The sequence below is a fragment of the Petaurus breviceps genome, unplaced genomic scaffold (genome assembly GCF_028583685.1).
Source record: "Petaurus breviceps papuanus isolate PSGF00001 unplaced genomic scaffold, PetGlider_PUasm1.0 176, whole genome shotgun sequence".
NCBI lineage: Eukaryota > Metazoa > Chordata > Mammalia > Diprotodontia > Petauridae > Petaurus > Petaurus breviceps.
In genome coordinates, this window is record NW_027185771.1 from 13704070 (window position 1) to 13728367 (window position 24298).

The window sequence follows — 24298 nt, forward strand, 5'->3', positions numbered from 1 at the left end:
CTTCTCGAATACATCCAACAACAGGGAACTCACTAACTAATGCTGTAGCCCAGTTCTACTCATTTAGTCATTTTGGGAGTGGAGGGGAGGAATATCACCCAGGCCCTTCTTGAATACATCCAACAACAGGAAAGTCGCTAACTAATGCTGTAGCCCAGTTCCACATTCCTAGGACCAGCATGATGGAGTGGAAAGTTCTCTGGACCTGTGTTCAAATCCTAGCTCCACCAATTACTGGTCAAGCAAATTTGGGCTAGTTATTTCAAGTCTAAACCTCAGTTTCCTCATGGAAAAAAAAATGAAGGGGGGGGGGCAGCTAGGTGGCACAGTGAATAGAGCACCAGCCTTGGAGTCAGAAGGACCTGAGTTCAAATTTGGCCTTAGACACTTAACAGAAAAACTAGCCATGTGACCTTGGGCAAGTCACTTAACCCCAATCGCTGTACCTTCCCCCCTCCAAAAAGCAAAAAATTTAAAAAAAAATTTTTTTTTAAATGAAGGGAGTTAGATTAGTAAAATCTCTTCCCATTTCAAATCTAATATCCTTTTTTAGAGGCAGTCGGAGTTAAGTGACTTACCTAGGGTCACACAGCTAACAAATGTTTGAGGCTGGATGTGAACTAAGGTCCTCCTGACTCCAGGGCCAGTGTTCTATCAGCTGTGCCACCTAGCCATCCCCTCAGAGCTAATGTCAGGATGTCCACCACACTGTAAGACAGTTCCATTTAAGGAAGGTACCCACACCAGACCTTCCTTCATTTCTCACTGTGCTGTAGTCACCAGAGCACACACCGGGTCGCTCCCCTCACCCCCATCCCCCACCTCAGCTTCCTTCTTCGTATCTTCTTCCACATTAGAATGTAAGCTCCTTGAGGGCAGGGGCTTGTATTTTTATTCCCAGTGTTTAACCCAGTGTCTGCCTCATTTAGCTGTTGTTCAGTCATTTTTAGTCATGTCCAACCCTTCATGCCCCCATTTGGGGTTTTCTTGGCAGAGATACTGGAGTGTTTTGCCATTTCCTTCTCCAGTTCATTTTACAGATGAGGAAACTGAGGCAAACAGGGTAAGTGACTTGCCCAGGGTCACATAGCTAGGAAGTGTCTGAGGCTGGATTTGAACTCAGGAAGATGAGTCTTCCTGACTCTAAGCCTGGCATTCTACTTGCTGTTCCACCTAGTCACCCTGTCTGTAAGCACTTAATAAATGTTTGTTGACTGACTGATCGATATGTATTGAGTTGAAATCTGCCTCTCCACAGCTCCATCCATTGCAACTATTTCTGCCCTCTGGGATCAAGCAGAATAAATTTAGATCTTTTTTCAACTCAGCTCCTCAGATTCTTGAAGATAACTATCATGTCCCCTCCTCCAAATGGCTCCCTCCCCAGGCTAAGTTTCACCAGATCCTCATAAAGCATGCTTTGAGGGCTCCTTACTGATTCCGTATAAGTGGCACCCAAGGATATCTGCAAGCCCCCTTCAAAAAACGGTTGTTATTGTTTTTATTTACTTAGGTGACTAGATGACTCAATGGTAGAGTGCTGGGCCCGGAGTCAGGAAGACCTGAATTCAAATCCAGCCTCAGACACTTGCAAGCTGTGTGACCCTGGACAAGTCATTTAACCCCTGCCTTCCTCAGTTTCCTCATCAGTAAAATGAGGATAATAAAAGCACCACTTCTCAGGGTTGCTGTGAGGAGTGCTTAGCACATAGTAGGTGCTTCACAAATGTATCTTCCTCCCTCCCTCCCTTCTTTCCTTGCTTCCTTGTTGGAGATGTACATTATGATGGCTCCCCAGGGCTTGCCAGGTCTAGTCTGAAGTCTGCACTTGGCAGGCCCAGAACCCTAGGTCCAATCAGAGACACGTGGTTACACCACACGTTGTACCTTGCAAAACCTCCTCCGGTCCATCCAGCAGCCAGCCGTTGCCTCCCAGCCAGCGCGGTTTGGGCTGCACCAGCCAGTCTAGAACTAAAAACACACGGCCATGTGTTAGTTACTTGTCATAGCAGGGTGATGCCCATGAAGAAGGTGCCTTTGCTGGCCGGAGTTACTTCCAGGAGCACCCCCAATAACCCCTACGCCTACCACAAGGGGTAGAAAACCTTAGAAAGTGGGAAGGACCTTTGGCTGGAGGGCAAAGAGGGCCTACGGGGGAGCACAGGGGGGGCCTAGGTGATGGGACTTAAGGGACCATGGGAGGTTACATGCCCGCCAATGAGCACATTTGACCACTGAGACCCAGTAAGCAGGGCTGGGAACCCAGATGAACACCTTCTACAAGCCACTAGACTTCTCTGAAATTTGATTCACTTAACAAATAAATGTGCTTACATCAAATTGCTTACTGTCTCACGGAAGGGGAGATGGAGGGAAAAAATAATTAAACTCAATTTAAAAGAAGTGAATGTTAAAAGTTATCTTTGTATGTAACTGGGGAAAAATAAAATGATATTTTAAAAAACATATAAATAGGGGCGGCTAGGTGGCACAGTGAATAGAGCACTGGCCCTGGAGTCAGGAGGACATGAGTTCAAATCCTGCCTCAGACAATTAACATCCTGTTCAAAGCAATCAGGAGGAAAGAGAGAACTAAAACTAGATGGTCTCTAAGGGTCTTTCCACCCTTAAAATTCTATGACTCTCCTTTGGGCTAAGCATTGCCCTTTCTTGCTCCTCTTTTAAAATGTGAATACATCCAATGATTAACAAGGAAGTCACTAACACTTTAGTAAGAACATACCCAACATGGTGGCTTGCCCATAGTAAATATTTCTTCCAGCACTCTCCCTCCTAAAGCTTTTCTCCCAGACTTTGTGGCACAGAGTCTGTCTGTCTCAGGGGGAAACATTCTTAGCTTTCGAGTGCAAGGAAGTGACCTGTGAAGCAAAAATGCCAATGGAGGCAATGCCAGTGTTCAGACCATCAGGCACTGCTTCCAAGAAGACTTCCCTGATCAAACATTTAGTATGCAACCCATTCCATCAAACTTCATTTACTCAGGACTTGTGCATTGTGTTGGTAGTATCCTAATGTATATCCCCCAGTCATAATATGAACCATATCCATGTTCATCCAGTCCCTGAGGTATGAAGTGTCTTGTGCGAGGAACAGTCACTAGACCAGTTTATCTATAATTGAAGGAGCTTGCAGGAGAGAGAAGCATAAGACGAAAGACAAGATCAGAAGTAGACAAGTTGAGGGACTTTAAATGCTAAGTAAAAGACTTTATATTTGCTCCTCAAGGTAATAGGGAGCCATTGCAGTTGATTGAGGAGCGGGGTGTGACTTGATCAGACCAGTTAGAAAAATTACTTTGGGGGCGGCCAGGTGGTGCAGTGAGTAAGAGAGCTGGCCCCAGAGTCGGGAGGCCCGGGATCAGTTCTGGCCTCAGATACTTAACACCCACACAAAATAACTGGCCATATCACCTTGAGCAAGTTACTTAACCCCAATTGCTTAACAAAAAGAAAAAGAAAAAAAAAAGAAAAATTACTTTGGAAACAAAGTAGAGGATTGATTGACATTAGAGAAAGATGAGGTAGGAAGGCCAGTTAGAAAGCCACTGCAATCACCCAGGTGAGAGGAGCTGGGGGGACTATCCTAGGGTTGTGGTTGTGTGAGTGCAGAGAAGACATCACAAATGAAAGATAGAGAGGCAGTATGGTTCAGTGGACAGGGAGGCAGCCATACTGTCTGCATGACCTTAGCCAATTCACTTAACTTCTCAGTGCTCTGGGAAACCTAAGATGACAGGCTCCAGAGAAGATGGAGCTGAGATCATTTCCTTTACCAATAAAATCACAGGTTCAATCCCTATTGCCTAATAAAAGATGCCGTTTATATAGCTTTCAATATACTTCACAATGTCTCTATCACCTAGGAGGTAGGTTATTATTATGCCCTTTTTTGCATAAGGAAACTGAGGCCCTTAAAGGTTGTGACTGGCCCACAGTCATAGATCAGAGGAAGGATTTAAGCCCAAGGTTCTAAGTCCAATGATCTTTCTACTGTGAGGCAGTTAGGTGATAGCAGTATATAGAGTGCTGGGCCTGGAGTCAAGACCTGAGTTTAAATCCAGCCTCAGACACTTAACTAACTGTCTGATCTTGGGTAAATTAAAAAAAATTCTGTTTGCCTCAATTTCCTCAGCTGTAATGGGGTAACAGCAGCACCCACCTCCCAGGGTTGTTGTGAGATCAAATGAGAGAATATTTAGCACACAGTAGGCACTTTTAAAAAATGCTTATTTTCTCCCTCCCCCCTGCCTCTCCATTGCTCTCTTTCCCTTCCTTCCTTCCTTCCTTCCTTCCTTCCTTCCTTCCTTCCTTCCTTCCTTCCTTCCTTCCTTCCTTCCTTCCTTCCTTCTTCCTCTATCACATTGCCTCAGCTAGGGTAAGCTCTCCCCCAGAACCATCCCTCCTCTGCCTGGTAGCACTATCCAGCACTTGTGGATCCTAAGAATGGAATTCTCCAACACTGTCAGGTTAGAGAAATCAAGGTCAGATTCCAAAGACAACTCAGAGATGCTGAAAGCAAAATTGAAGGCAAAATGATATCACATTAGACCTTGAGGGCCCTTAGAGGTCATCTAGCCCAAATCTTTTTCCCTCTCATGAACCACCTCCTTTGGCAGTCTAGTAAAGCCTTTGGCCCCTTCTTAGGATAATGTTTTAAGATAGGTATTTAAATGGAAGAAATACTAAATTTCAGCTAGAGCTTAATTAAAGATATAATTTTTTCATACACAAGCTACCAGACTCCCTGAAATCTACCAACATATCTCTTGGGGGAAATATGTGAACCCCAAGCCAAGATTCAATTTAACCCTTTCATTTTATATATGGTAAAACAGAGGCCCAGAAATGTTGTCATAGAGGTGGTGAGTGGCAAAGTCTCAACTCCCAATTCCATTCTTACCTCTATCAAATTGCTATCCACTCTATTCCTCCATCTCTCTGCCATTCTTTCTCTTCCTCCCTATCATTCTGCAGATAACATTCTTGGAATTCCAGGAATTCTTCCTGGAAAGAAGCCACCCATGGTAGATCATATGAGCTCAGGAGTTCTGAGCTGCATCAGCACTAAAGTTCTTACTAAGTCTTGCACCCATATGGTGAGCTTGTAGGGACACCAGTCTGCCCATAGAGGGGAGAAGGAGACTGGGTTGAAAATGGAGAAGGTGAAAGGTTTTGTGTCAAGCAGTAGTGGGATTGAGCTGAGTAAGATGGTAGAAGAGAGGAAGGAAGGAAGGGAGGGAGGGAGGAAGGAAGGAGGAAGGGAGGGAGGATGGGAGGGAGGAAGGGAGGGAGGAAGTAAGGAAGGGAAGGAGGGAGGGAGGGAGGAAGGAAGGAAGGAAGGAAGGAAGGAAGGAAGGAAGGAAGGAAGGAAGGAAGGAAGGAAGGAGGGAAGGAAGGGAGGGAAGGAGGGAGGGAGGAAAGAGGAAGAAAAGGAGAAAGGGAGGGAAGAAATGAAGGAAGGGAGAGGTTGCTTACCTTAAGAAGAGTGAAGTGGGCATGGGAAGGCACACAGTCAGGAGTATGAATTAAATAAACACTGTTCTTCCCCATGACTTTGAAGTTAGTCTGAACATGAGCTCCTATTTCTAATTCTGTCACCATTTACTACGGAGGCTGGTAATGATTTCTCCTAAATGCAACTTCTCAAGGGTAAATAGCTTTTCAATATCCTTTTCAGTGGGGAAAATAAATAGGGCTTATGGAATGCTCTCAGCAGCACAGTGATGAGCATCCCACAAAGGCAAGGTGTTATTCACCTTAAAGGGCTCTTAACAAGTAGGTCAACCCTACAGAATTGGGAAGTAAAGAACCTTTGTCTTCTAGTACATCCATCCCCATCCCCATTCTGTAAAATGGGCATAATACCATAAGGCCTCCCAAGGATGTGGTGAGGATCAAATGAGACAACAAATGTAAAAGACTTTGCAAATCTCAAAGCACAATATCAATGCTAGCTAGCTCCTCCATGCCAGGGGGTCCTTCCTTACCCTCTTTAGACTCCAGGACCCACACACTCACTGCCCATAATGTTCTGTCATGCTCTCAGGAATGGCCCTGACAAATAACCAGACTAGGGCATCTCAGTGGCTAACAGCAGGTTAAAGAAGGTGTGACATTCCCACATTCCCTTTTGTCTGCCCTTATGCTCTCTAAATATCTCAGAATTCACAAGCACCAGTCAGTGAAGAGAGAGTTTAGAAGAGGGTGAGATATTTGGGGAGGAGGTGCTTGAAATCACACCCCAGGAAGGGGACTGGGAGCTGACTGCAGGCAAGCTGGTTTCATGGTAGACATGAAGAACAGAAAAATCCAGTTCTCCCCAAAGAAAGCTTTCATTTGGGATCATGGCATTTAGAACTGGATGGGTTCTTAGCGGTCATCTAGCCCAACCCTTTCATTTTACAGATGGAGAAACTGAAGCCCAGAGAGGAGGAAGTGACTCACCCAAGGTCACACAGAGAGTGTCTGAGATTGCAATTCATATCTCCTGACACCAAATCCGGGGTGTTCTTGCCATGTCAACATACATACTACCATCAGAATGCACTAAATTCTTTCTTTTTAACATGCTGTTCAGTTGTTTTAAGTTGTTTCTGACTGTTCATGACCAAATTTGGGGTTTTCTTGACAAAGATACTGTCAAGATTTGTGTAATGGAAATGCAAATTTAAAGATCTTCCCTGCCCTTAGGCCCTTTGATAGGCTTAAGAGACTCTGAGAACCTTCCTTGATTTGAAAATATACTCTGCCTCCTAATAGGCTGAATGTGGTCACGTGGAGCCTGTGGCAGGAGGCTTGGTTTTCAGGAATGCCAATACCTTGATGCTGTGTGATTGGTCAAGAGGGTGGTTACATTCTCTGACCTAAGAGAAGGCTATATAATCCCTGATGTGAGGCTTTGTTTTGGGGCTCACTTTGATAAGTGTTCTGTGATTTGATCAGAAGAGACTCTGGGAAGCTGCTGTTGAGAGCCTCCTGGCTTTGAAAAACCCAGATGTTGATTTGGTATGGATGTAATGGTTGGACAGTTTGGAAACCTGTGTACTTGATCCGTTTCTCTGTCTTGATAATTCTGTCTGTATACTCTGAAGTTCAGGGTGCTGATCTTTTTCCCCTGAACTAGGTAAACAATACATATTTGACTGATATTTGACTGATTAAAGTAAGCTTGTTAACCCATTTTGAGTTGCTTCCCTTTAACAAAGCAGATCTGAGAACCTATGTTGGCAGCCACCCTGGGGACGCTGGGGTGCTTGCTGATACAATTTGTCATTTCCTTTTCCAGTTCATTTTACAGATGAGGAAACTGAGGCAAACAGGGTTAGGTGATTTACCCAGAGTCACACAGCTGGGAAGTGTGAGGTCACATTTGAACTCAAGTCTTCCTGACTCCCAGCCCAGTGCTCTGTGCACAATAGCACCACCTAGCTATTTCCTGGTTAACCTGTACCTCCTGTGATCTCTTCTGAGAGATGCTGCTGGGGTCCTGGCAGAGAAAGGACAAGATATCCTAATGACCTAGGCAAGGTTCAAAAATTATGTACCTTCACCCTGGGTTTAAAAAGTTTATATCCAAAATACAATTTATTAATGACACTGAGGCTTTGAGCCTCCATTGCAACACATGGGATTTGGCTTTATTCATTCATTCATTCATTCATTTATTCACTCATTCACTCATTCACTGCCAGGTGTATTACAGAGGGTGGGATTTCCAGGCACTAAAAATACTGCATCTACAAAAAGATGTATCAAAGGGCTTCTCTCCTTGCCTCAATTCCCATCCCGAACTGCATTATGAAGCTGAAGGAAACTACTCCACTTTGACCCTAGCTCTGACCCTTACCTGGAGGAGGCTGCACTGATTCCAGACAGGCGTAGGTGCACCCATTGAAGCAGCAACGTTTGTGCCTTTCACACACCGAATCCGAGCGGCAGCTGGTCACTTCACAAGCCCCTTTGGGTAATGTTTGGGGGGGTGGAGGACAGCGTTCATGTCGGGGATGGTGGCCGCCATGAGAATGGAGAGGGTATTCATAATCCTTGGTCCATTCCCAAAGAGAGAGAGAATAAGAAAGAGAGACATTTATTTTGAGCAAAATGGAATTAAATGTGTATTCAGAAATAACTTATACCTCTTCATACTATCACTTATGAGGGTATGGACCACCCTACGGCAGCTATCTTGGTTTTAGGCTCTTGTTCCTCCCCTCTCCACACAGTCTTCTATGATGGCTTCCTAACTGGTCTTCCTGCTTCCAATCTCTTGTTTTTGTAATCTATCCTTCATGCCAATACCGTTGAAGAAATCCTCCTAAATCATAAAAGTCTGAATTCCCAATCTTGGCATTCCAGACTTTCTAGAATATGGTTCCAACTTACCTTTCTGGCTTTCTCTCATTTGACTTCTCTCCATGTACTTTATATTATAGTCACTCTGGACTAAGGTAGATAGGTAACAGTGGGCTTAAAATCCCAGAGATGAATTTAAAGCCTGACTCAGATACTAGTTATGTGACCCTGAGCAAGTCACTTTTAACCACTCAACCTCAATTTCACTATCTGTAAAATGGGGATATTAACAGCACCTACTTCATTAGGATGTTGTGAAGATCAAATAACATAGAGTAATGCTTTGTATATCTTAAGATGTTGTGTAAATGCTAGCTTTCATTATTACTATTTTTAGTCTCTGGTATCCATCCTACCTTATCCTGCTTTTTTGCTCACACTCTCCTGATTATAATGGTTTCTCTGTTTCTCAAGGTCCCTCATTTTTTCTCAACACTCAAGGCAGATGTCACTTTCTCTGTAAAGTCTTTCCTGAGCCTTCCTAAGATGAATATGATCTCTTCCTCATTACATAAATAAGCACTTTGCCTGCACTCAGGTCTGTGCTCATGTGTTCATTAACTAATCAGTCTGTTTATATCATAGTATTAACATTCTTGTGACTTGTGTAATTACTTCATTTACAGATAGGAAAACCAAGACCTAGAAAGGCTAGGTGACTTTTCTGTATTAATACATGTCTTTTTTCCCTTTTAAAAACATAAACTCCTTGTGTCAAATCTATCTTTGTATCCCTTGTGCTAAACACAAGGACTTTGTGTACCACAGGTATCAATCACAGGCACCCCCATTTCTATTTGAGTTTGACAACCACTGTTATAGACAGTAGCTATGCAATAAAGGTTTGTGGGTCAATTAAAAAAAAACTTAATTTCTCTTCTCCCTTAGGGAAGAATGTGGTTTGTTTGTTTGTCTTTTTCTTGGAAAGGACCAATGGAAACATCACTCCTTCCTCTGGCTCTAAATCAGGGGTTCTTAACTTTTTCTTTTGTCTTGCATGCTTTTGGTAATCTGGTGAAGCCAATGGACCCCTTCTCAGAATAAAGCTTTTAATGCACAAAATAAAATGCATGGATTACAAAGGAAATCATTTTCACCAATTCATAGATCCTTCAGCTCAAGAACCTCAAATCTTAATCTATGATCTTACAGCAAACACAAAGTCCTAGGCAAGAAACTTATATGAAAATAGTTGTAGAGCATATAAAGAATTAGAGATTTGAGAATCCCCAAGCAGGGCAATGTCCTGAATGCTCTAGTATAGTGATAGCCCTGGGCTGAAACAGTGCTTTATTTGTTTGTTTATTCATTCATCTATTTACTTATTCATTTGTTTGTTTGTTTATTGAAGCAATCAGAGTTAAGTGACTTGCCCAGGGTCACACAGCTAGGAAATGCCTGAGGCCAAATTTGAATTTAAGTCTTCCTGACTCTGGGGCTGGTGCTCTATCCACTGTGCCATCTAGCTGTTCCCTCTTTTATTATTTCATTTTATTTTTCTAAAAAATTAATTACAGAGTCATAAGACAGCAGAACTGATTGAGATCTTTGGAGACCTTCCAGTTTATGGGTTCTAAAACAGGGATCCATGAATTCAGTTTTTTTAAAAATTATATGTTTTGATAGCTATATTTTAATAAAATTTATTTCCTTTGTAATCTCATGCATTTTATTTTATGCCTTTGAGCATATTATTTTGAGAAGGGGTCTATTGGCTACATCAGACTGGCAAGGGTGTCTGGGACATATGAAAAAAAAAAAAAGGATATGAACCCCTGATCTATTCCAACCATCTCCTAGGAGGACACTGAGTTCCAGGCAGTTAAGTGCCTTGTTACTTTTTAAAGTAATGAATTGTGACCTATTTTCTTTCAGTAAAAATCTCTTCCCTTTTCTCTCCTCTGAGGCCTTCACTCTCATCTCCGGTAATGGCCTGAGAAGTCAGCAGATCTAGCCCTGTTCTACTGTCTAAAGGACAGGATGAGGTGTCTGTGTCCTCTGACTCTCCTCTGACCCTGGAATCCAGTCCAAGATGACAGAAGGAGGTGCCATGAATGGGGTCTGGCTTCCTCCCTGGGGAGCCTCTAGGGAGCTAAGACCTGCTCTGATTCCAAGTTTGCTCCCAAACCTTCACTCCCCTCTGAGGAAGCCAGCACAATGCTTGTCTGAGCTCATCTGGCTGAGTGGTTATTAATAACAAGCAAAATTCTTTCAGAGAATTTCTGAACCCCAGCCACCAGGAACCAAGAGAAAGTGCCTGCTCCTACCTTGTTGCAGGAAAGAGAAATCTGAAACTCTGTTCCCTTCACTTACCTACCGAAGCTTTATGCTAGTTACTTTGTTCCGGAGTACTGATCCTTCAATAAGCATTTATTAAGCACCAGGCACCAAGCTAAACTCTGGGGAAACAAAGAGAGTCCCTCCCCTCAAGGAGCTTACAATCTAATTAATGTACTTGGAGGAACTGGTGTCTTTGATGGGGAATGGCACTGTAGTAAAAGCTTTCCACCACAGAAGTGGACATTTCAGGCACCGCACCAGCCAAGTGCACAGCTTCTGGCTGGTGTCTATCTCCACAGCTGGAAAGGTCTGGCTCCTTTGGTGACTGTGCCATCTAAACCTACAAACTCTTCTACCTTCTAGCCACTTGTAGGTGGTGACTGACTAGCTGAGATACTAGAAGAAATCAGAGAGAAACTCAACAGGGCTGAGGTTTTATCACCCTGTGGAGTCCAGTTTTGAAAAACCCGACCCCCTCCTTTTCACCTTTAAAAACAAGGAGCATCTAAGAGGTGGTGTTACCAACAAAGCTGATGGATTGTTCTCAGTCCCTTGCAGATGGCTTCAATTCACAGCTGAGGGTTTGGGCAACTGCTATTTTGTCAATGACTGGAAACAGACTCATAAAACTGAAAGGGAATTTCCATTTAGTCCCAAAACAAGATTTTGCAGGAAATTACTGAGGTCAGCATGGACTCAGTAGAAAGGAAAAGATTCTAATAATCAGAGCTCTCCCAGCATGGAGGGGGCTGCCTTAGGAGACTGTGGGTTTCTCCTCACTGGAGGTCATGGAGTAGATGATTATTGATACATTGAGTGAGATTCTTACAGATAGCTTGTTGGTACCGTGGACAGAGCATTCAACTAGGCATCATGAAGAGCTAATTTTAAAAGTCTGCCTGTGACACTAGCAAGCTGGGGAACCCTGAGTAAGTCACTTAACTTTCCTGTTTCTGCCCTATAAAATGGGTATAATAAATGATAGCACTTTGCCATGCAGGGACACTGCGAGGTTCAAATAGGATAAAGTTCTATATGAATGTTAGTTATTATTTATCAAGGTTCAAGTTGGATTGAGGTCCCTTTCAATTCTGAAATTCTAGGAGTCTATGGACTTTGTGTCTTGCCCATAATCACACAGGTAATGAGGAGAAGATTCAGAATTTGAGTCCAGGTGTCCTGCTCCTATATCCATTGCTTCCCTGTGCCCATTTCAATGAATTAAACTGATTTGTTCAAGGTCATTGGCTAACCAGTGACAAAGCAGGGATGAGATTCTGGGTTCAGCAGTTATTGTTCAATCATGATCCCAATTAGGGTTTTCTTGGCAGAAATTCTGGAGTGATCTGTCATTTCCTTCTCCAGCTCATTTTACAGATGAGGAAACTAAGGCAAAAAGGGTGGAGTGACTTGCCCAAGGTCACACAGCTAGTAGTCTAAAGCCAGATTTGAACTCATGGAAATGATTCTTCTTGACTCCAGGCCCAGCACTTTATCTACTGCACTTTCCACTGCTTGGAGAGCTAGCCATTTACTGTCTAATTGCGAGGTTTCAGTCAGTAATTTCTAAAGTGTAAGCAAGAGAAACAACTCAATTCCTTTTCCTGTTAGCTCATTTCCTGCAGAATTAATGAAATGGGACTTAAACAAGCTGATCACAATATTATTTGCATGTTAATCTGACAGGCAAAGCTCCCTGCTTTGGAGATGATTAAGGAGCACATTGCCCATGTGTATCTAGAAGGGAGAGGCGAACTTTTCTGCTTGGTGTGTTTTTATCGAGCTTTATCACTTGAAAGTTCCAAGTAAATTAAGATTAGAAGCTAAAATGATTTTTAATCTGCTAAAATGTAGTGAAATGGTTTTCTGTGCAAGAACAGCAAAAATAAGCCTGTGAATATTATCCATTGGGAAGTTCCCTTGTCCTTTAAGGGAAAGATCCAATGTGTCTTCTCTGACTTTATGGCACAGAGGAGGTTAGCATCTTAGAAATAAAATCTCTACTGGTTATTTACTATAGCAATGGATGGTGATGAATGACCAAGAACTACTGTAGTCCAGGGAGGTATAGGGAAAGGGTTGAGTATTTCTTGCTATTTCATGTCCTGCAAGGTAATGTTCTGGGGACAGTTTTTAATGAAAGGGTGAGATTATTGTTGGTTAGTTCCAAGAATGACTAATTGCCATGAACAACCCTCTTTTTTTTCTTCTACTATGTACCTGAAAGTGCCTATTTATTTTAGTGCTTGCAATATGTTCAGAAAAAAACAAATATTTTTTTAAAAAATGGATCTGTGTATATTCTATAAATCATTCCATAAAGATGTATTAAGGGCTATGATGGATGGGGCAGCTAGGTGGCGCAGTGCATAAATTTTCCTGAACTTTATGGACTTTATGTAGACTATTGGATCTGGGCTATAGAATGAATTGGAAAGAATCTTAGAACATAGAAGGAAGGGCCCTTCATATTTAGAATGTCAGAACTGAACAAAGAATGTCAAGAGTTGGGATGATTCTCCCCCCATAGAGCACTGAACCTAAAGTCAGGAAGACCTGAGTTCAAATCTGTCCTCAGACACTTGGCAGCTGGACAAGTCACTTAAACTTTGTCTGACTCAGTTCTTCAACTATATAACAGGGATAATAATGGCACATCCCACCCAGGGTGGTTGTGAGGATCAAATGAGATATTTGTGAAATGCCTAGCATAGGGCCTGGAATATAATAGGCACTTAATAAATGCTTATTTTTCTTCCTCCTTCCTTTTCTCCCTTCCTTCCTCCATTCCTCCCCCTCTCCTTCTTCCTCCCTCACTCCTTTCCTTCCTCTTTTCTTCTCTCCCTCCCCTCCCCCTACTTTCTTTCCTTCCTTCTTCCCTTCCTCTCTTCTTCCTTCCCTTCCTTCCTTCTTTCCTCCCTCCCTCTCCCTTCCTTTCCTCCTTCCCTTCCTTCCTCCCTTCCTCCCTCCCTTCTCCCTCCTTTTCTTCCTTCTTCCCTTCCTCCCTTCCTTCCTTCCTTGTTTCTTTCCTTCTTCAATCAAAAAATGAAGAAACTGGAAAAGGTCCTAAAACTATGTGGATGTAATAAACCATCCTCAGATAGAAAGTTGAGGGCACATTGCACTCTATAATGACAGTAGTCACAAAATAGAAACTTAACATTTTTATAAGATCCTAGGCTCTAGGTCTGAGAGGGAAGTTAGTGATTATGCCCTCCAATTTCCTTCTTTGGTGGATTGGGATGGCTTAAGCTCTTTGCTTGATGGGACAGCTTCCTAAAATGTATGTAAGCCCCAGGTACTTTCACCTCTGGGAACTTATGGAGAGGATGCCACAAATTCCCATGGGAAATTGAATATGATTACTTGGTGATTTTATTAATTCAAAGGATTATTAGATTTCAAATTGGATGGAACCAAGCATCAGTCAGATCTTCTGACTCCTAATCCAGTGCTTTCCACTCTGCCATCTTTCTTATGTATGACTTGGAAACTGTGCTCTTAACTGACTTCATTTTTATATGTAGCTGTAACACCCCCTTTGGTATATTCCCCCCAACCTGCACTGAAGGGTTGAATCTCCAAAGAGTGGCTGCTATCTCAGGTTATAGGAATAACCCTGTGGGTTACTACTCCTATTTCTGAAGTTCATGAGCCCCCATTGATGTTTTCCCATTAACAATTACTCAGCAGGATTAATTAGTTCTTAACAAAGGCATTTACTCAAGGAACATAGTAAAACAAAATTCCCTCTCTGTAATCTGGAGTATACTCTTTCACATTATGTCTGTGGGAAAAGTGGGCACAAAATTGAAGTAGTGAAGCAGATAAGTAAGGAGAACATACGACCCAAGGGATTAATTTCTCTTGGTATTGCAGAGCATGATCTGCTTCCAGAACTATCACATAACTCCCCTTGGGTACACCAACTCTGTTGGGGGGCACACAGCTGGGCTTCCAAGGTCCATTATTTGCTATGGGTCCAGTAGTTCTGGTGACATGGTCGATGTGGGGTACAGGAAGGAAACAAGAGGAAAGTCCTTTCTTCTGCCCATGTAGCAGTTTCCTCTACAAAGCCCCCAAGTCAAGACTCTTCAAAGGCTAAATGATTTATTTCTTTTTTATATATGGTCAAGGGGTATGACATATTTCTTGTGAGGTGTCAATTGCCTTTATCCAATGACCAAGCTTCTAGAATCTTCTCAAGTTGAAAAAGGAATTTATTCATACACTTTTGTGAGATCATAGAAAGACTCTTTAACATCTCCTTTCTACTTTATGATTACATTCTAGGACTTCTATGATCTCATCAACTGGATAGGGTCTCCTCCAGATTGTAACCCATCCATGCCTGCCTTTCTTGTAGGATGACTACCTCAAATCTAGGTGGTGAAGTACTGGGTCCGGAGTAAAAAGCTCTCTGTGCAAATCTGCCTCAGACTCTTATGAACTGTGTGATCCTGGGTAAGTCAGCCTGTTTTTGCATCAGTTTTCCTCAACTGTAAAATGAGGATAATAGTACCTACTTCATAGGCTTGTTCTAAGGTTGTTGTGAGGCTCTATTTGTAAACTGCCTAGCCCCATACCTGGCACATAACTGTCACTATATAGATGGTTATCCCCTTCCCTTGTCCCTCCTCCTTCTCTTCTTACCCCCATTCAACTTTCATCCATGTCCTCCCAGGAGCTCACCACAGGGATCCACCCAACATAGCCGAGACCTTCCTCCTTCCATAACTAAGTACATAGAGTTATCCTCTGATTTTTACTTCTCTCAAAAATCACATTATCTCTTTTTGTACCTTGTACTAGTTTTTAGAAGGAAATGTAGTCTTTTAATGATCTGATCTCCAGCTCACCTCCCCCTATATATCTCAGATTGAGTTCAGCAAATACCGTAGGTACGGGACACATATTACTTGTAAGGTATTGCACAAAAATGAGCCAAACATACAAAACCTGGGCTCTGCCTTCATTGAATTTACAGTTTGACAGGCAAGATAAAACAAGCTTAATAAGCTATAGTAAGGAAAAATATGAGAAATCCATAAGAGATGGAAAATAAAGAGTGAAAAAGGTTCAGAGAGGACATTCGGTGGGGGGGGGGGCAGAGATCTGGTTGGGGATAGCAGAGAGTGATCAGGAAAGACTCTTGGGAAAGGGATTTTAAATCCCAGCTCTGCTGTTGAACTGTTTGGATAGGCTATGGTGGGGGAGAGGGGGATATTTCCCTTCTCTGGGTCCTGGTTTCTACTTCTCTAAAATGAAGGAATTAGATCAGGGGAGTTTGGGGAATGTTCTAGCTCTATATCCTACAAAATCTATGAGATGGGCCTTGAAGAAAGGATGGGGAAGGGCATTAGAAACAGAGAGATGGAATGAGTAAAGGTGCAGACACAGGGTATGTGGGAATAATAAAACTTGATGAGAAAACCAGGAAGGAAGGCTGAGGCAATATTGTTCAGAGCCTTTGATGCCACGTTGGAGAGTCTGGACTTCATCCTACCTACTTCAGAGGGTTAGAGTGAGGAAGATACTCCCATCAAGGTCAAGTCTACTAATTGAGGGTGTCCCTCAGGGCTGTGCCCTGAGCTGCCTTCTCTTCCCCCTTAATATTATTTCACCTGGCAATTTCATCAGCTCCAATGGATTCAATTATCATCTTTATGCTAATGATTCTCAAATTTATCCAGCCCAATATCCAGTTGCCTATTGAGCATCTCAAACTGGATCCCCCAGATATCTTAAACTCAACATTTCACAAACTAAGCTCATTATCTTTCTCCCACAATCTTCACCTCTTCCTAGCTTCCCTATGACTATTGAGAAGCAAGCCCACCATCCTCCCAGTCACTGAGGCTCAAAGCCCACCGTCAGCCTTGACACCTCTCTCACCCTATCCTACCCCAATCTATTGCCAAGTTCTGCCGTTTCTACTTCATAGCTTCTCTCACATATATGTCCCTTTCTCTCCTCTGATGATGTCACCACTCTGGCACAGGTTCTCATCATCTCATGCCTGGATGATTACAACAGCCTGCTGGTGGTCTCTCCCCACCACAGCCCATCTTCTATTCAGCTGTCAAATTGGTCTTCCTAAACTTTGACCACATCGATGCCCAGTAAACTCCAATGTCTCCCAATTATTTCCAGGATCAAATATAAAATCTTCTGGTTGACTTTTCAAGCTCTTCATAACCTGGCCCCTTCCCCTCTTTACCAGTCATCTAAAACCTCACTCAACCCACATGATCAGCAATATGACAAGGGTCATGATTGGCAAAGCGACACTTATCACCTTGCTGTTTCTAATTCCATACCTTCTCTCTGTCTGTTCCTCACACCTGGAACTCCCTCCCTCCCCAACACCACTTCTTGGCTTCCTCCAAGTCCCAGCCAAAATCTTACCTTCTACAAGAAACCTTTCCTCAACCCCCTTAATGGTAACATCTTCTCTCTGAGATCCTGTCTAATTCAGCCTGTCTGTACATAATTGTTTGTATGCAGTTTCCCTCATTAGATTATGAACTCCCTGAGAGAAGGGCCAGTCTTTTCCCTTCCTTGTATCTCAAGTGTTTAGCATAGTGACTAGAATATAGCAGGTGCTTAATAAATGCAATGTAAGGAAAAACTAATGAACAAAGAAAGATGACTAAAAACAAAAGGGGTTCTAATGGGAAGGAGGTCCTCAAATAAAAGCCAAACGAAGACTTTCTGGGACTGTGGTAGAGAGGATTCTTGGTGAGGTACAGGGTGGACTGGATAGCTTCCAAAGTCTCTTGTAACTCAGATATTACATGACTGGGTAGTGTATAAAGAGAAAGGAACGAGGGAAGTTGATGAGATGGCATATAGAGTACAGGAAGGAGAGTAGCATAGAAGAAAAGTAGAAGAGTAAGAAGGGGTTAAGCTTGTGAAGAGCTTTGAATGCCAACCAGAGTGTGTTAAGGGAGAAACTGCTTATTTCTCACTCTCATTACTGTTCATCCAACGATATTTACCTATGAAGACATCCTTTCTTGTTTCTCCCCCTGGACAATTCATTATTCATTTGACCCATGTTACAGCCCACACACACCCATCATGGGCTTCTCCACAGGGCTTGAAGCCACCTAGCATCACTGGAAGAACATTGGTGTTGAACAAAAAGATGGACCTTTGTTTTAAAGAGAAGCTTGAAGTCGTTAAAAACCCTTTTGGAATTATGCAAATAAAGTGACTAAAATGGCCCTACTCTTTGACTCAGAGGTTCCACTTCCAGGCATGGAACTGAAGGAGGTCACTGACAAAAAGAACACGAAAATATTTATAACCACACTTTTTGTGAGAGCAAAAAACTGGAAACAAAGTAGATACCCAAAGATTGGGGATGTCTAAATAAATTGTGATACATGAATGGAATGGAATGTTATTGAGGGACAGCTCAGTGACTTAGTTTGAAAATGTAATATAATCTATGTTTTATCATATTTTCATTTATTTTAAAAAATATTTCCCAATTTTAATCTGATTAAGTCAAACTCAAAAGGGTTATGGGCACATGTGATATTGTGTTTAACATCTTTGCCCTCCACCTCTAGGTCTATCATTTGCAAAATCCTGCCTGTTCCCTTTCTGAATTTTCATCTAGAACATTCTCAGGGCATGTGACATCCTCCTCCTAAGAATCTGAGAGGATGCCACTCTAAAATGTTTCACTCTGTGTGTGGATTTATTGCTGCTGTATTTTCTTCCCCAAAGGAGCCACGATTCTTCATTGTAGGGCTAAGAAATTATAAGTTTTATTCTTTTTTAAAATTTATTTTATTTTTTTTGTAAGTTTTATTCTTTAGTGTGCTTAGGGTATTGCTTACTTAAGGACCCAATTCTAACCTGAACCCAATGGGTACTGACATTTTTTTGTTTTATGGAGTTTTTTTTGCTTTTTGGAGGGGGGAAGACAGGGCATTTGGGGTTAAGTGACTTGCCCAAGGTCACAAGGCTAATTTTGGGTTAAGTGTCTGAGGCCAGATTTGAACTCAGGTCCTCCTGACTCCAGGGCCGGTGCTCTGTTCACTGTGCCACCTAGCCACCCCTTCTGACATTTTTTTTAATGAGCTTTATACTCTTCCTTCTTTGAGCCTCAAGATTTGAGATGAAGGGCTACTAAGGGGAAAGGTCCATTGAGACAGAATATGGGGACTCCATTGTTTGTTATAATCTCCTCTCTCTTGAGAATTCCAGAAAATCCAGAAGAAAAGGGAGATGGGATCAACCATTTGACTTGGAAGCCTTAGAGTAAATGAATCATTAAGGCTGGAAGGCACCTTGAAAATTATCTAAGGCAATGGGGTGTAGCTGAGAGGGGCTTGCCCTTGAGTTCAGATCCTAATTTCTGCTATTTGCTAGCATTTTCTCATTTCCCACTCAACTTCATTCATTTTGAATTTCTTTCTTTGCCTCTCCATCAGGCACCCTCACTGGGTACCTCTTCCTTCTCACCCCTTTTTAACTTCTTTTCATGTGTTGTTTTGTGCCATTAGATTATAAGTTCCTTGAGGACAGGAGCCATCTTTCTTTTTCATATTTGTATTATGAATTACAGAATTAGCATAGTAACTGGTACATGTTGTTTGATCATTTCAGTCATTTCTCATTCTTCATGACCCCATTTGGGGTTTTATTGGCAGAGATACTGAACTGATTTGCCATTTCCTTCTCCAACTCATTTGACAGATGAGGAAACTGACAGAGTGAAGTGACTTGCCCAGGGTCACCTAGCTAGTAAGTGTCTGAGGCCAGATTTGAACTCAAGATGAGTCTTCCTGATTATAGGCCTGGTGCTCTATCCACTGTACCATCTAAAATTGTAATTTACAATACTATAAATGAAAAGAATCCTGGACCAAAATAAATGGGGTATATTCTTGGCCCCAAGAAGAAGAAGAAGAAATATGCTCTCTCCCTTCCATTGGTGAAATAGGGGAACATGGATGGGTAATGTTGCAAGCACAGTCACTGAAGTGGGGGCCATTTTTCTTTGTTAAAAGACAATTGTTTTTCCCCGTTACAAGGAAAAGCTAATTGCTTGTACTTCATGGGTGGGTACATCAAGAAATGACTAAGATGTAAATAAAGGAACCACTAATTTTTAAAAGGAATAAATAAAACTCATTCTGCACATTTAGAGTCACAAAATTTAGTTAGCATGTTTCACACACTTACATTCCATTTCCCATCTCCGTGGTTTTGTGCTGACTCCCCTTGGAATCTGCTCCCTCTTCACCTTTAAAGATGCCCTAGTCCCTTGAAACTCAGCTTAAGCATTACCTACTACACTAAGTCCTTTCTGATCCCCCCAAATGCTGATGCCATTTTTCCCCAAAATTTATTTTGATTATATCTAAATATGTTTAATGAGGATTGAACAGGGCATGTACAGAGTTCCTCTTCCTGCTGACCACTTTTTCCATCCTGACTTAGGACTGAGAAGATTTGTGCTTTGAGATGCAGAAGCATCCTCTCATTGGCTGCTAAGCAGGAAGAGCCAATGATTCACTGGACCTTTATGACTCTGCCTTTGTCCCTCTCTTCTTTCAACTCCCTATGTGGTGTTGAAACCCTCTGAGGGTGGGGGTAGGGCTGCTTCTTCTCCATTCCAGCAGAAATGTCAAACTGCTCAGGCACATTGCTGCTAAAACACACCTTGCCTGGGCCTGGGTCTGGAGCTGCCCCTTTTGATTTTGACCTCAGGTGAATGAGAATAGATTTCAACTTGGATACATCTAGGCTTGAAGGTCAACTTAGAAATTTGAAAGGTTCAGAGATCTTAGATCCTTCAAGTGGAGATGACTGGAAACAGGGGACATTCTTTTTTTTTTTTTTTTGCTTTTTGGAAGGCAATTGGGGTTAAGTGACTTGCCCAAGGTCACACGGCTAGTTTTTTTTTTTTTGTTAAGTATCTGAGGCTGGATTTGAACTCAGGATCTCCTGACTCCAGGGCCAGTGCTCTATTCACTATACCACCTAGCTGCCCCAAGCAGTTACCTAGAAAGCTGTTACCAAATACAACCAGGCCAGAATATATTTACAGATTAGTAGGCTTCAGATTTCCATATAGTATACACTGTTGGATTGCAGGGCTGTCCAAAGTTGTGCTGTGAGGTTTTTTTTTTTACTTTTTTTGGGGGGGGAGGGCAATTGGGGTTAAGCGACTTGCCCGAAGTCACCCGGCTAATTTTTTTGTGTTAAGTGTCTAAGGCCAGATTTGAACTCAGGTCCTCCTGACTCCAGGGCTGGTTCTCTATTCACTGGCCACCTAGCCACCCCTACAGGGGATATTCTTCTACGAGAGAGGATATCCCAGCATCAGAAAAGATATCACCAGCAGGGAGAGGATTTCAGTGCCTGGTCCGATGGTTAAAGAACGTGAAGGCTGAGGGAGACAGTACAGAGGCGAGGTGAAATGAGAAATACCTGTACAGTGGTTTTACAAAGTGCTTCATGTTCTGATGTTTATGGCTCAATGTCCTGGCAGATTTTAACAGCAGTTAGGTCTTATCACTGTTATAGGTAAGTCTTTTAGCATACCTTTAGTGGACAGGAAATATATATGCCATACCTCTGAGTATCTTTCTACTCTCCTTCTGGGGAGACCCTAGACAGGAGCCCACATCTAAGTTATAACTTAGTCTTCCCCAAGGCACCGAATGTGGAGGTGTAATGAACCCAGTAAGAATGTGAGGACACACAGGCTTCTCTTCTCATTAGAATCCAGGTTACCCCAAAGCTGAACCTGGTCCTAACTCTGTGTGTGGTCCAGACCAGAGAGGGGACTGTTAGTAGAAAGGGGAGAGGTTTGGTGACTGAGTCCTTGGGCCGATCAGCTGTGGTAAGTATTGGACATATACAGATCATCCCCTCAGATAGAATGTAAGCTCCCTGGGGGCAAGGACTACTTTTCTTTTCCCTTTGTATTGACAGGACCTAGCTGAGTACCTGGCACATAAGTGAGTGATTAATAAATGCTTATTGATTGACCAATAGAACTCAAAGGGACCTAAGAAATAATTTATTCCAGGGGGTCTTAACTGTTTCATGTCCTAGAGCCCTTTGGTAGCCTGGTAAACATTATAGATTCCATCTCAGAATCAGGTTTTTAAATGTTTAACAAAAAATACATAGTGTTACAAAGAAAATCAATTATATTGAAATATGGCTATCAAAATATTTAAAAGGCAAAAAATATTCATGGAGCCCCGCATTAAGAATTTCTAATCTAATGCAACCCTGTCATTTTACAAAGGAGGAGCCCATGACACAGACTGGGAAGTAGTTTGCCCAACATCACACATCTAACAGGGTACAGATTCGAACCCAGGCCCTCAGACTTCCAAATCCAGGGTTCCTATCACTGGTTCACACTGCCTCTGAGTCTTCAGTCACTCTCCCTAGAAGAATTTGTCTTGGGAGTTTATTTTCAAAATGCCTTGTGAACATAACCACTGCTTGTCTTGGACCTAGATTTCCCAGCCTCAAACTCTGGGCTCAGGTTTAGTCAGGGTTTGCAACCTCCTGGATGTTTTTCATCAGTTGGAGACCTCAGAGATGGGGAAGGACCAATCTCAAATTCCAAGGAGACTTCCAAAGGGAGTTCTTTATAGGAAGAACAAGAGTTCAGCCAGGGATGGCCTAATTCAGTTACTTAACTCTTGGGCTAATAAGGAGGGCACATTTGGATGAAACCACAGGAAATGACGATCTGCTCTCCCCTCTTCTTTCACCTCCCCCATAGGAGGCCCTTGACCTTCTTTGGAAGATTATAATAGACTTAACAACCCATCTAATAAAAACACAACCCATAACAATCTTTCCTGATTGAGAAAGCAAGCCAGTTTTCCTTCAAACATTATTTACTCTTCCTCTGGAATTCAGACGTCAAACGCCTGAATACATTTCTCCGCAGAACAAAAGTCTCACAGGTCAGGACAAATTCACAGACAGTCACTACTATGCTATTTTCCAAAGACCAGGATTTACCATGGGGCTGATCGGGGCTGGAGCCCACACAAGGAGAAATTCTATACTCACTACTGTGAAACAAAAACCACGAAAGACTGGGAATCAGGAGAGCTGGTTCTAGCCTAGCCCCCCACCTAAATAGCTATGTGACCTTGGGTAAATCATTTCCCTTCTCTGGAACTCCCTCAACTTTCTCATTTGCAAAATGAAGAGGTTGAACTAGTTGACAAAAGATCGCACGTAGCTCTAACAGGCTCTGGTTGCGTGACTGTTCCCATTGTCAAGTTTCCAGACAGGCTGCACTCCTGACTCTCCAGACTCCCTCTGCCAAACCACAGAAACCTCTTCACCCTGGACTTTTCACCCTGGAAGTACCTTCTGTCCCTGCAGCCCCTTTCTCTGATTGGCTGGTTCCTCCCTGAACCTCTATGGTATGGATGACCCTGGCCAGCCATGTCTTTATTTTCCTCCAGGCTGAACTCCCAACCCTTCATTCATACTTTATCTTACCATGGCAAATCACTAGCTACCCTACCTCCCCTTTTCAGCTTCCTTTTAATATTGGCATCTTTCAACTTGTATTTGTATTCTCAGCACTTAGCACAGTGCCTGGGCAAAAAGTAAGTGCTTAATAAATGCTTGTCATTGACTTGATGGTGTGAGCATAGGAGACAGCATTGTAGTAAGACTCACCCTATATATTACATAGATAACAGGATTCTGCCCTGGAATGGATCTTAGAGGTCACCTAATCCAAAGCTCTTTATTTTATAGATGAGGAGATTGAGTCACAAAGGGGTTAAGTGATTTATGTTCATAGAACTATTAAGTAACAGAACCAGGATTTGAACCCAAACCTTATGACTCCAAACCCACCACCATGTTAACTTCTACCATACCATGTTTTGAGGTAATGAGCCATCAGTCATTTGACTTTTGTCTATGAATACCTTTAACAGAGAGCTTTACATATGTTATTTAGTTATTCCTCACAACTCTGGGGTTGGATCATAGATAGAGAGAAATACTATTATTTGTGCTTATAATTATATTATATATTCTTTATATTATGATTACTGTTATAACAAGAGTTAATATTTATATAAGATATATTATTTAAAATCTATTATAATAATTATTTTAACAATAATAGTGAAAATTTATAAAGAACTTACATATGATATTATTTAAAATATTATACTATAATTATTGTTATAATAGTAATAGCTAGTATTTACATCGGGTCATATAATATTAATTTTATTTGTTGTTTAATATATATTTAATATTTATAATACTGTTTAATTATAATAGTTAATATTTATATACCACTTATATATCATTTAAAATATAACAATAGTGAGCACTTATAAAGAGCTTATATGATATTATTTAAAATATTATACTGTAATTATTGTTATTGTAACAATATAGCTAGAATATATATACATATATAATATTATTTTTATTTGTTGTTTAATATCTATTTAATATTTATAATACTATTTATATTATAATTATTTTAACAATAGCTAATATTTGTTATTATTTATAACAATAATAGTGAACATTTATAAAGAGCTTATATATATTATTTAAAATATTATACAATAATTATTGTTACTATAACAATAATAGCTAGTATT

General features: G+C 41.7%; 1 protein-coding gene across 1 annotated transcript in view; it reads right to left on the reverse strand.

Annotated features, from left to right (window-relative positions):
- WFDC1 (WAP four-disulfide core domain 1) overlaps positions 1-24298 on the reverse strand; it is a 49311-nt gene that overhangs the window by 18917 nt on the left and 6096 nt on the right. Inside the window, exons 2-3 of the mRNA XM_069085650.1 lie at positions 7867-8062; positions 1888-1971 (exon numbers count right to left, since the gene is read on the reverse strand). Of these exons, the coding sequence (XP_068941751.1) occupies positions 1888-1971; positions 7867-8062 (280 nt within the window). The remainder of the gene's footprint in view (positions 1-1887; positions 1972-7866; positions 8063-24298) is intronic.